We start from the raw sequence: 12462 nt of genomic DNA on the forward strand, positions 1-12462 counted from the left end.
CTTCTAACTCTTCACCTTCTACTTTAAAGATGCTCTGCAGCCATACAGTGACACTCTTACATTCTTAAAGTCAGACCAGCACATAGATTTTTTTCTGACAAGTTCTTTCCTCTTACCTTTTTATGATTCTGTTAAATTTGTTATTGTCACCCTTAGCAAAAGACCAGAGGAGCAAGGTAAAATTATTGCTTGAAATTTGAGCTCCTGGTTTTAGTTTCCTGTCTAAGATTTGCTTTAGATTCAAATCATTTGGTGCTGAGATGATAATGATTAATAGGCAATTATGCCCATATCAATGCTTAATTGGCCACCAGGAGTTGGATATTAGTATCCCAGGATAACATTCATTGCTATTTGCAATTCTTCCAGAGAAGTTTTTCCTTCAGTGCTAATCTTAATGGTACAGTCAAAATGGGAACCACATTTGGTAAGTTGCTCAACTAAGTACTCCATAGTGTTTTGATGCATTATGTTTACCCTCAATTCCTAACATTAACTCAGTTTATAGAGCTAAAGTAAACAGGCAAATTAGGTTAAAAGATCAGTTAGGTGAGATGAAATAGTAGTCATTTAAAGAGATTGTTCAGACGCATAGAATAGATTCTTTCCAGCAAAGAAAAAAATGCTTAAGGAGAGAAACCACCATCTGTGGTTAACTTAAAAAAAATTAAAGATGGTACCAAACTTTTTCTTAAAAAAAAGCAGCATATCATTACGTAAAAAAATGGATGGCAGGTCTGAATATTAGACATTATTTTAACAAAAAAAACAATGAATGATTAAAAGGTTATTTAGAAAGGGGGAACATAAGAGTATGAGAAATAACTAACCAAAAATATTTTTAAAAATCATTTTAAAAAAAAATGAATAAACAAAGTTAGTATTGGTCCTATGGAAAGTGAGTCTGAGGAATTAATAAAGGGGAAAAGCAGATGGCAAATGAATTAAACACTCATTTTGCATCCCAGAAACTGGTATTGGTTTATTATTGTCACTTGTACCGAGATACAGTGAAAAGCTTGTCTTACAAACCGATCGTACAGGTCAATTCATTACACAGTGCAGTTACATTGAGTTAGTACAGAGTGCATTGATGCAGTACAGGTAAAAACAATAACAGTACAGAGTAAAGTGTCACAGCTACAGAGAAAGTGCAAGGTCACAAGAAGGTAGATCATGAGGTCATAGTCCATCTCATTGTATAAGGGAACCATTCAATAGTCTTATCACAGTTGGGTAGAAGCTGTCCTTAAGTCTGGTGGTACGTGCCCTCAGGCTCCTGTATCTTCTACCCGATGGAAGAGGAGAGAAGAAAGAATGACCCGGGTGGGTGGGGTCTTTGATTATGCTGGCTGCTTCACCAAGACAATGAGAAGTAAAGACAAAGTCCAAGGAGGGGAGGCTGGTGTCTGTGATGCACTGGGCTGTGTCCACAACTGTCTGCAGTTTCTTGCGGTCCTCGGCAGAGCAGTTGCTGTACCAAGCTGTGATACATCCAGATAAGATGCTTTTTTATGGTGCATCGGTAAAAGTTGGTGAGAGTCAAAGGGGACAAACCAAATTTCTTTAGCCTCCTGAGGAAGTAGAGGTGCTGATGAGCTTTCATAGCCGTGGCATCTACGTGATTTGACCAGGACAGGCTGTTGGTGATATTCACTCCCAGGAACTTGAAGCTCTCAACTCTCTCGACCTCGGCACCATTGATGTAGACAGCTGCATGTACACCACCCCCTTTCCTGACATCAATGACCAACTCTTTTGTTGATATTGAGGGAAAGATTGTTGTCATGATACCATTCAACTAAGTTCTCTATCTCCTTCCTGTACTCCGACTCATCGCTGTTTGAGATGCAGCCTACAATGGTGGTATCATCTGCAAACTTTTAGATGGAGTTAGAGCAGAATCTGGCCACACATAGCTATAAATAGGAAGGAACTTAAAAAAAACCTACAGCCACCTTGGTAGTGCTGCTGAGCAAACTGTTAGTTGTGGGCCGAAGTCTCTGGGTCCTGATGGATTCCATTCTGGGGTTTTAAAAGGAGTGGCTAGCGGATTGTTAATACATAGCTTTTAATTTTCAAAATTCCCTAGATTCTTGGAAGGTTCCATGAAATTGCAAAATAGTAAGTGTAACTCCTTTTTATTTAAAAAGGGAGGAGATAGAAAGCAGGAAATTTCAGGCCATTTAGCTTAATATCTGTCATAGGGAAAATGTAAGAAGCTATTAATAAAGATTTTATAGCAAAGTACTTGGGAAAAGTTCAAGGTAATCGAGTAAAGTTAATGTGGTTTTACAAATTATTGACCAAATTATTGGAGTTCTTTGAATTAGTAAGTTGTGTAGTGGATAAAGAAGGAACCTGTGAATGCCTTGTATTTGGATTTCCAGAAGACATTTGATAAGGCGGGGTATCAAATCTTATTGTGAAAAATAAAAGCTCATGATTCAGGAGGTAATAGAGAAGGCATAAATGTGTCTTTTACTAGCTAGAAAGATTTAATGAATGGTGTGCCACATGAAATGGTAAACTTCTTACAGTTTGTGTAAATGATTTGGATGAAGGGACTGACAGTATGGTTGTTAAATTTGCTGATGAAGCAAAGATAAGTCAAACACTTGATAAGCAAGGAGGTGGAAAGGTAGATGGGATTGTGGAGTTGAGAGTTATAATGTTTTGTGTTCATTTATGCCTTGGCTCCTTTTTTTTTGTAATAGAATTTAGATAAATATTTGGAAAGGCAGGGGCTGATTACAAGCAGTTAGCTTGGCATTGTGCAGGGGAAATCCTACCTCTCAAATTTGTTTGACTATCTTGAGGCAGTAATCGAGAATATTAAAGGCAGGGCAATAGATGTTGTCTGTATGGACTTTAAAAAGGCATTTGGCAAGTTCAAATGCACATGGTAGGCAAGTCCCGATAGTTAAGGCACATGGGATCCAAAGTGAGCTGCTAATTGAATCCAAAACTGGTAGAGGGTAGTGGTAGAAGGATGCTTTTCTGGTTGGAAGTCTGTGAACAGTGGTGTACTGCAGGAATTGGCGCTGGGACCCTTGCTGTTTGTCATTTGTGTAAGTGACTTGGGTCTGAATGTAGAAGGTATGATGAGTATGTTTGTTGATGTGACAGAAGTTGGTAGTGTTTTGGATAGTGAACAAGGTTGTCTAAGGCTACAGAAGTATATGAATCAGATGGAAAATTGAGTGGAACATTGGCAGATGGAATTTAGGCAAAGTCAAATTAATTATCATATGCATGAGTACGTGTGTGCACAGGTGCAATGAAAAACGTGCTTATAGCAGCATCACAGGCACATAGCATTATATAAGCAGCATTCACAGGGATAAAATAAATTATACACAATTTTTACAAGAAAGAACGCAATTAGAACAAAAAAATGTCTAGTGTAGTGCAAAGTGGTCATAGTATTGCTAAACTGCAGTGATTAGGGTTTTACCAGTTGATTCAAGAACCTAAGGGAAGTAGCTGTTCTTGAACCTGGTGGTGTGGGACCAGATCATTGTTGAGAATATTTTGAAATCAGGTCAGCAAGAAGCATTGTCACTCTACTATTTTTGATGGAATGATCAGTGGAAGTTGGTATGAGTGTAAGTGTATAGGAAGGACCTGCCCAAGGCAAGCTACTGTTCTCTTTACTATAGATTTGTTTATGGTTGTAAAGCTCTTTCAAACTTGAAGTAGGAATATCTTCAATAGCATTGACAATTCCTCTAACAAGTTGATTCTTTCCTCGTACAGAGTCAAATGATTGCATAGATAAATGGAGAAGATGTTGGAAGAATTGTACTGATCATCTTGGTAAGTTCTGAGCTGTCATTGACTAGCATGACATTAGTCTTATCATTTGCCTTTCCATCTCTGGCTTCAGTCATTTGATAAATTCTTAATATACTGTTATTGTAAGGTACTTTTTTGTTGAGCATTTGACATTTTTGGTTGAATGTTGTTTCCAAAATTAGGCCGAGTGAAGTATGAGAAAGTCATAACATTTAAAGATTACAAATCAGCAATTTCCTCATTAAAAATTACTGTTTCAGTATTGATGTCACAAATATGTAAAGACACTTATTTAGACATCAGTAAGTGGTCCAGCATTAATTTGATTGTTTACTTTTGAATTAATTGAATGAGTTAGTTAAATAGAGAGCTGTTCAGAACCATCTATTGTACAGCAGGCCTTTGTTTATCTCTGGAACCTAATCCCCCACCTCCGTCTTCCTAACGTAATTTGCAACGGGCCAAGAGAGTGACTGCAATTCACTGAAACAGGCCAGTTCTTTTGATGAAACTGTTTCCATAGATGTAATTACATATATGAATTACTGTTCCTAGTCTGGTTCATTGATTTATGGGATTAAGTAGTTAAAACTACAGTATTACTACGCAAGATTTTTCCAACATTTTGTAGTCTCTAATTTCAGTTTATAATTAGTCTCTAATTAGATCAAATATGCCTGTACCATGTTCATTATGTAGCTTTATATTATTTTCAAGGACTATTATCAGGATTTCAGGATATCTGCAATTTCTAAATCTACTTTTTTTTCCAAGGCAATGGTCTTGTTTAGAGCCACAATATCTGCCTTTGTAAATATGGAAAGATTTCTTGAAATGTATGTTTTCCCCATCCTCTGTCATTCTGCTCATTTGATTGCAACTAATTTATTGGTGATTTGAAATAATTAAATTACAAGAAAGAATGATAATCATGCATTTGGAACTGCACATGAACATTTGGGTTATTTATAAGTTGTTTTCTGATCTTAAAAGCATGCTGAGGAACTAAAGTATGAATAATGATAGAAACAAGATGGATGAGCAAAATACTGTAGTGGGAATTGTTTTTATTTGCAGATCTGTTCACATTTTTGAAGGACTGTAAGCAGTACTGGAGATTATAAATGCAAAATCATGGGAATTCAGAAACTCAATTTATTGCAGTTATTTCTCCATTGTTGATTTCTTGGAATTCTGTATTACTTTTTGCAGCAAGTTTGTGATTCTCTTTAAAATGCCACATCCTGGAATATCCTATCACAAGGGGGGATTTTCTGAAAGCATATTTATTATTCTGTTTTGCAGTTGATCTCCACATCCGGCTCTGCAAACTGTTTCTTCCATCTTTTTTGGAACTAGCATTTTGTCTAACGTAATTTGAACTAGCCCAATGCCATATGCCCTTTTGCATTTCAACTTAAAGTTCATGATTATCAACCTGAACTAATATATCAGGGCGGAATGCTGAAGCAAGTTCGGTTGAATAATTTGAAATCTCTCATGATCAAATATTAATTTTTTTGGAAAAGCTGTTTCAGACTTACTTCACCTGTGAATCTGAGAGCGTCATTTACTGCACCTGGTGCTCCCGGTGCAGTCTCTTGTACATCGGTGAGATCCGACGCAGATTGGGTGACCGCTTCGTCGAGCACCTTCGCTCCGTCCGCTGCAAAATCAAGGATCTCCCGGTGGCTCATCACTTCAATTCTACATCACACTCTCATACTGACGTGTCTATCCATGGCCTCCTTTACTGCCATGTTGAGGCCAGGTGCAGTTTGGAGGAACAGCACCTCATATTCTGCCTTGGTAGTCTCCAATCTAATAGCCTCAACATCATTTTTTCTAATTTCCCGTAACTCCTCCCCTCCCCCCTTTGTCTTCCCCCCCATTCCCCACCCATCCACCTACCTATCACCTGCCAGCCTGTGCTCCTCCCCCTCCCCTGACCACCTTATTCTGGCTTCTGCCCTCTTTCTTCCCAGTCCTGATGAAGGGTCTCAGCCCGAAACATCAACAGTTTATTTCCCTTCATAAACGCTGCCTGACCTGCTGAGTTCCTCCAGCATTTTGTGTGTTGCTCCAGATTTCAGCATCTGCAGAATCCCTTGTGAATCAAACTTATTTATAACCTTAATTACATTCAATTTTAATTAACAAAATTTTGCTACTGTACCTGGTTGAGATAGTTGAGTTACAATGTAGTGAATCCTTAGTTGGGTTAAATTTAATCTCTATTTTAAAGAAAATTTGTAAATCTGGAACTCTATATGCTGGCAAGGAGTAGTGTGGGCAAAGAGATAGCTCAGAGCGAGGCCAACACCAGCTAGTGCAGGGTTGACTAAACATCTAGCTGTCTGGCAGTCCACCAGTTGCGTCATGTGGAGGCTGAGTCAGAAGAGGCAATGTAAAACATTAGCAATAAGGCTATAGCTGTAATGAAACTTAAGTCTTACTAGCTCGTGCTTGAAGAAAATTCCCATTCTTGCCGGATACGGGACTAGTCAACCCAACCCAAACTTGGTTGGCAGGGGGATGGGAACCAGAGTGTTAGGTCAGATGATGAGCAGTTGGAGTAAAGGTAGATGCAATGTGCAGAGTGTTATGGACTCAGTGAAAGTCCCTTTAAGATAGAGAGTGTGTGTGTATATGTGTGTGGGGCGTGCTTACGTCAATAGAAGATAAAGGACGTAATGACGTTGTTGAAGAAGTTAGAAGAAGAAGAAAGAGAGAGAGAGAAGGGAGAGAGACACCAGCCTGCTTGTTTTCTCTATCGATGGATGAGAAACAATAACTGTGTTTGCCACTGAAACCCATGTATGGAAGTTGGAAGTAATCCGGTGGAGTTCACTTTGTTGCTGACCTGTAGAAAGAAACAGGTATTTGTATGTGGACGACCACGGTTCGGATGCTTTTCGGGGTGAGGAAGTCACTACCGAGTAAACACTGAAGTGTCGTTTGGGTCCCATCGTGGAACATTTGGATTTCGTATGTACTCTCTCTATGTTTTTCTACATCTACATCTTATCTTCAGACAACGGTGGTTGTTGAAGAAGCCCTTGCTCATGTTTCACCTTATGACTTGCGGAACTGAACTTTAAGAACCATTCAGGAACTGGGAGTTTTGGACTTTGTCACACACACACACACACACACACGAAGAGTTTAGTTTTGGGGTTAACGTTCGAGGTTTAACATTCTTGAATTCTAACATACTAACATTTTTACTTTTATTTTACGTATTATCAATAGTAGTGATTAATAAAATAGTTTTTAACACTGAATCATGCTCAGTGTGTTTCTTTTGTTGCTGGTTTGTGACAAAATTGGGGGCTCGTCCGGGATTGTTCCCAAGGTTAACGAGTGTCGTCTGGGATTGTACCCCAGATTGACGAGATTTGTTCGGGATTCAATCCAAAGATTTTTGAGGGAGGTCTGATAAATTCTTTTTAATTGGCTTGTGTGTGTGGAAACCAGCAGCAATGGATATTAAGGCATTTTTGGAGTCACCAACCCAAAAGGGATTGGAGGTGGCGAAAAAGGATGATCTGATAAAGATTGCTACAAGGCTAAACCTTACAGAAGTAAAGCAGTCTATGAGAAAGGCAGATATTCAGAGACTGATAGCTGGCCATTATGTGGAAAAGAAGGTGTTTGAGAAGGAAGTGTTAAAACAGTTTCCTGGCAGTGAAATAGCAATTTCTGAGGCACAGGTGCAGCTGGCAAAGATAGAGGCTGAACGAGAGCAAACCCAGTTAAAGATAGAAGCTGAACGAGAACAAAAGAAATTAGAGGCCGAACGAGAGGAAAAGAGATTAGAGGCCGAACAAAAGAAATTAGAGACTGAACAAAAGATAACTCAGATGAAGATAGAGGCTGATCTAGCAATGAAGCAGATGGAATTGAAGAGGATGGAGCTGGATAACGAGGAGAAAAAGAGGCAGCATGAGTTACAAATGAAGCGTAGGAGTTCGGAATCTGATTCTGATGATGGTTTTTCAGCCAGCAGGGAGGTTCGATTAGTCCCTCCGTTTGAAGAAGATCAGGTTGATCAGTATTTCCAACATTTTGAAAAGGTTGCTGTGAGTTCAAACTGGCCAAGGAAAGGATGGGCTCTTATGGTACAGAGTGTGATTAAAGGTAAAGCTCAAAAAGCTTATTCTGCTTTGTCTGTTGAGGATGCAGCTGATTATACCAAGGTAAAACAAGCTATTTTGAAGGCCTATGAATTGGTCCCTGAGGCTTATAGACAAAAATTCAGAGACTTGAGGAAATCTGCAGATCAGACTTATATGGAATTTGCCAATGGAAAGAGAATATGTTTTGAACGATGGTGCCTGGCTAAAAATGTAGATGGGGATTACGATAAATTGACAGAATTGATACTGGTGGAAGACTTTAAAAGATGTGTTCCAGCTGAATTAACAACATATTTAAATGAAAAGGCAGTGGAAACTTTACAAGAAACTGCTAGGTTGGCAGATGATTATGCTTTAACCCATAAATCCAAATGGGGACAACCTAAAACCTTTCAAAAGAGTTACAAAGACAATCCAGGTAAACCAGAGATTAAATTGGGAGGTAATCAAAAAGGAAAAGATGAAAAGAAGCCAGGGCTGGAGAAACCTGTTGAGCGTACTTGTTATTACTGTAGGAAACCTGGCCACGTGATATCTAATTGTGCCCTTTTGAAGAAAAAGAAGGAAGCTGGGCCCAATGCTTGCTTTCAGGCAATTAAAAATCAAAAAGGTTCAGGAGATGCTGTTAAAGATCAGTCCTTGCAAGAGGGAAAAGCGGAAAAGTTGGAGGAGGTGAGAAAAGAATTCCGTTCGTATGTATCAGAGGGTTTTGTTTCACTGAATGATGAGTCACCCCAGGTGCCAGTGAAAATTCTTAGAGATACTGGGGCTAGTCAATCTCTCTTGCTGGACAGTGTTTTAAATTTTGGTGAAGAAAGTGACACTGGTGAAGTAAATCTAGTACGAGGCGTTACAGGTGAGACCATGTCTGTCCCTTTTCACAGGGTGATTTTAAAGTCAAAGTTCGTAGAAGGACCAGTCGAGATAGGGATAAGACCTAGTTTGCCAGTGGAAGGAGTTTCTTTGTTATTGGGAAATGACCTTGCAAATGGAGAAAGTGATCCTGTGGTACGGTTAACAACCAAACCAAGGATTGATGAGTCTGAGGATGATCCAGATGTTTACCCATCATGTGCGGTGACTCGAGCTAGAGCTAAAGAATTAGCCAAGACAGACAGTCCGGTGCAGTCTGATGTAGTTCCTTGTGACAGTCCTAAACAGGAAGAAAATTTTGATGCCTTATCTGAGACTTTTCTGTCTTCACTGGAGGATCAACATCCTTACAGTGAGCCTGAATTTAAAGATTTGTCTTTGTCGAGGAAGGATTTTATGGTGGAACAGACAAAGGACCCTGAGTTGACAGAATTGAAAGAAAAAGCTCTCTCATGTGAGGAGATTGAAAAGGTGCCAACTGGATACTATGTCAAAAATGGAGTGTTAATGAGGAAATGGAGACCTCCTCATGTTCCTGTTACTGAGGAATGGGAAGTTATTCATCAGGTTGTTGTTCCAAAAGTTTATAGGGATGAGATTTTAAACCTGGCCCATAGTATGCCTTTGGGTGGTCATTTTGGTGTGAATAAAACTGTAGGGAAGATCTTGAAACAATTCTATTGGCCTGGTTTGAGAAAAGATGTGGTGATGTTTTGTCGAACTTGCCACACATGTCAGATGGTAGGTAAACCAAATCAAAAACCCCCTGTGGCTCCTTTGAAACCAATTCCTGCTTTTGGTGAACCCTTTTCGAGGGTGATTGTGGACTGTGTTGGCCCCTTACCAAAGTCTAAGACTGGAAATCAGTATTTGTTAACCATCATGTGTGCCACTTCTAGATTTCCAGAGGCAATACCCCTTAGAAATATTAAGGCCAAGACGGTGTCAAAGGCTCTTGTAAAATTTTTTACCTTGTTTGGTTTGCCAAAAGAAATCCAATCTGATCAAGGTAGTAATTTTATGTCAAAAATTTTTCAACAAATAGTCTATGAGCTGGGAGCAAAGCAGATTGTATCATCTGCATATCACCCAGAATCTCAAGGAGCTCTGGAGAGATTTCATTCTACTCTCAAAAATATGCTGAAGACTTATTGCTTTGAAAACACCAAGGATTGGGACGAAGGTATCCATTTACTTTTGTTTGCCGTTAGAGAATCGATCCAGGAGTCAATCGGATTTAGTCCGTTTGAGCTTGTGTTTGGACATAGGGTGAGAGGACCTTTGGAGTTGTTAAGAGAGCAATGGGTTAATGAGGAAGTTCACTTGAGTCTGTTGGACTATGTCCAAAAATTTAAAACTCGGTTGGAGAGAGTCTGCCAGCTAGCGAGAGAGAATCTGAAAACAAGCCAGATAAGAATGAAGACATATTTTGATAGACGTGCTCGGCCTAGGACATTCGCAGTGGGGCAAAAGGTGTTGGTATTTTTCCCTAGCCAAAATAATCCCTTGCAAGCTCGTTTTTCTGGACCCTATGTTATTGAATCTCGAGTGACTGATCTAACATATATAATCAAAACACCAGATAGACGCAAGAAAACACAACTCTGTCACGTAAACATGCTAAAACCTTATTATGAGAGGGATTCAGTTGTGGCCTTGGTGGATGGTGAAAAGGTTGTTTCTAGAATGCCTGATGTTGATGTTGAGGAAGGCCAATTTAGACCAAATATAGTTCCATCGAAACTAAAAAACCAAAATATCCTGGAGAACCTTGAAACGAAGTTGGACCATTTACAAGTTTCACAAAAACAACAGATGAGAGAATTAATTTTAAAATTTAAAAATCTGTTCCCAGATGTTCCAAACAGAACATCGATAATTACCCATGATGTTGATGTTGGGGATGCAAAACCAATCAAACAACACCCATATCGAATGAATGTGGAAAAAAGTAAACTTGTTGATCAGGAAATAAAATACATGTTGGAAAATGATATTATTAGACATTCTAGTTCAAATTGGAGTTCGCCCTGTGTTATTGTACCTAAACCTGATGGAACTGTTAGATTTTGCACAGATTACAGGAAAGTGAATGCTGTAACAAAGTCAGATGCTTACCCTATTCCTAGGGTGGATGATTGCATAGACAGAGTGGGAAAGGCAAAATTTCTTACAAAGATTGACCTATTAAAAGGGTACTGGTGTGTTCCATTAACAGATAGAGGAAGGGAGATTTCAGCCTTTGTAACCCCTTCTGGATTGTATGAATACAATGTTTTGCCATTTGGAATGAAAAATGCTCCGGCAACATTTCAAAGAATGATTAATTCAGTGATTCATGGGTTAAAACATACAGATGCCTACATTGACGACTTAGTGACTGGGAATGATACTTGGGAAGATCACATCTCTGCGTTAGAAAGGTTGTTTGAAAGACTTTCCAAGGCTAACCTTACAGTTAACTTGGCTAAAAGTGAATTTGGCCATGCCACTGTGACGTATCTTGGTTATATTGTAGGTCAAGGCAAGCAAGCTCCTGTTCAGGCAAAAGTTCAAGCAATATCTGAGTTCCCTATTCCCACAGGTACGAGGACTGTTAGAAGATTTTTGGGAATGGTTGGATATTATCGAAAATTTTGTAAAAGTTTTGCTGATATTGCTCTTCCCCTAACTAATCTTCTGAAGAAGGGAGTAAAGTTTGTTTGGACAGATTCTTGTCAAGAAGCATTTGAGAAGCTGAAAGCCATTTTATGCTACCATCCTGTGCTCAGAACACCTGACTTTGAAAAGCCATTTTCATTAGCAGTAGATGCCAGTGATGAAGCTGCAGGAGCTGTGTTGTTGCAGAAGGGTGACCTTGATGATATTGACCATCCTGTAGCTTACTTTTCAAAGAAATTTAATGAGCATCAAAAGAATTATTCCACCATAGAGAAAGAATTACTGTCGCTTGTTTTAGCCTTGCAACATTTCAGTGTATATGTTTGCACCGCTCAGAAACCATTGACTGTGTATACAGATCATAACCCATTGGTGTTTCTGAGCCGAGTCAAAAACAAGAACAGAAGGCTGTTAAACTGGAGTTTAATTTTGCAAGAGTTTGATCTCATGATAACTCACATTAAAGGCAAAGATAATGTGATTGCTGATTGTCTTTCCCGATGTTAAATGGGAAACATGTATCTGTACTAATCTGATAGTCTGTAGTTGTGTAACATGATAATTATTAACATTACTAACTCTATGCGCGGTTAAAATTTTCTTGGGAAATTTTTTTTTTAGGTGGGAGGTGTTATGGACTCAGTGAAAGTCCCTTTAAGATAGAGAGTGTGTGTGTATGTGTGTGTGGGGCGTGCTTACGTCAATAGAAGATAAAGGACGTAATGACGTTGTTGAAGAAGTTAGAAGAAGAAGAAAGAGAGAGAGAGAAGGGAGAGAGACACCAGCCTGCTTGTTTTCTCTATCGATGGATGAGAAACAATAACTGTGTTTGCCACTGAAACCCATGTATGGAAGTTGGAAGTAATCCGGTGGAGTTCACTTTGTTGCTGACCTGTAGAAAGAAACAGGTATTTGTATGTGGACGACCACGGTTCGGATGCTTTTCGGGGTGAGGAAGTCACTACCGAGTAAACACTGAAGTGTCGTTTGG

At 39.1% G+C, this 12462-nt stretch overlaps 1 protein-coding gene across 1 annotated transcript in view; it reads left to right on the plus strand.

Moving 5' to 3' along the window:
- The window catches only part of atp8a2 (ATPase phospholipid transporting 8A2), a 371705-nt gene that overhangs the window by 14947 nt on the left and 344296 nt on the right, over window positions 1-12462 (plus strand). The window contains exon 3 of the mRNA XM_052026103.1: window positions 3760-3819. Within this exon, the coding sequence (XP_051882063.1) occupies window positions 3760-3819 (60 nt within the window). The remainder of the gene's footprint in view (window positions 1-3759; window positions 3820-12462) is intronic.

This window comes from Pristis pectinata, chromosome 11, assembly GCF_009764475.1.
Source record: "Pristis pectinata isolate sPriPec2 chromosome 11, sPriPec2.1.pri, whole genome shotgun sequence".
Classification (NCBI taxonomy): Eukaryota; Metazoa; Chordata; class Chondrichthyes; order Rhinopristiformes; family Pristidae; genus Pristis; species Pristis pectinata.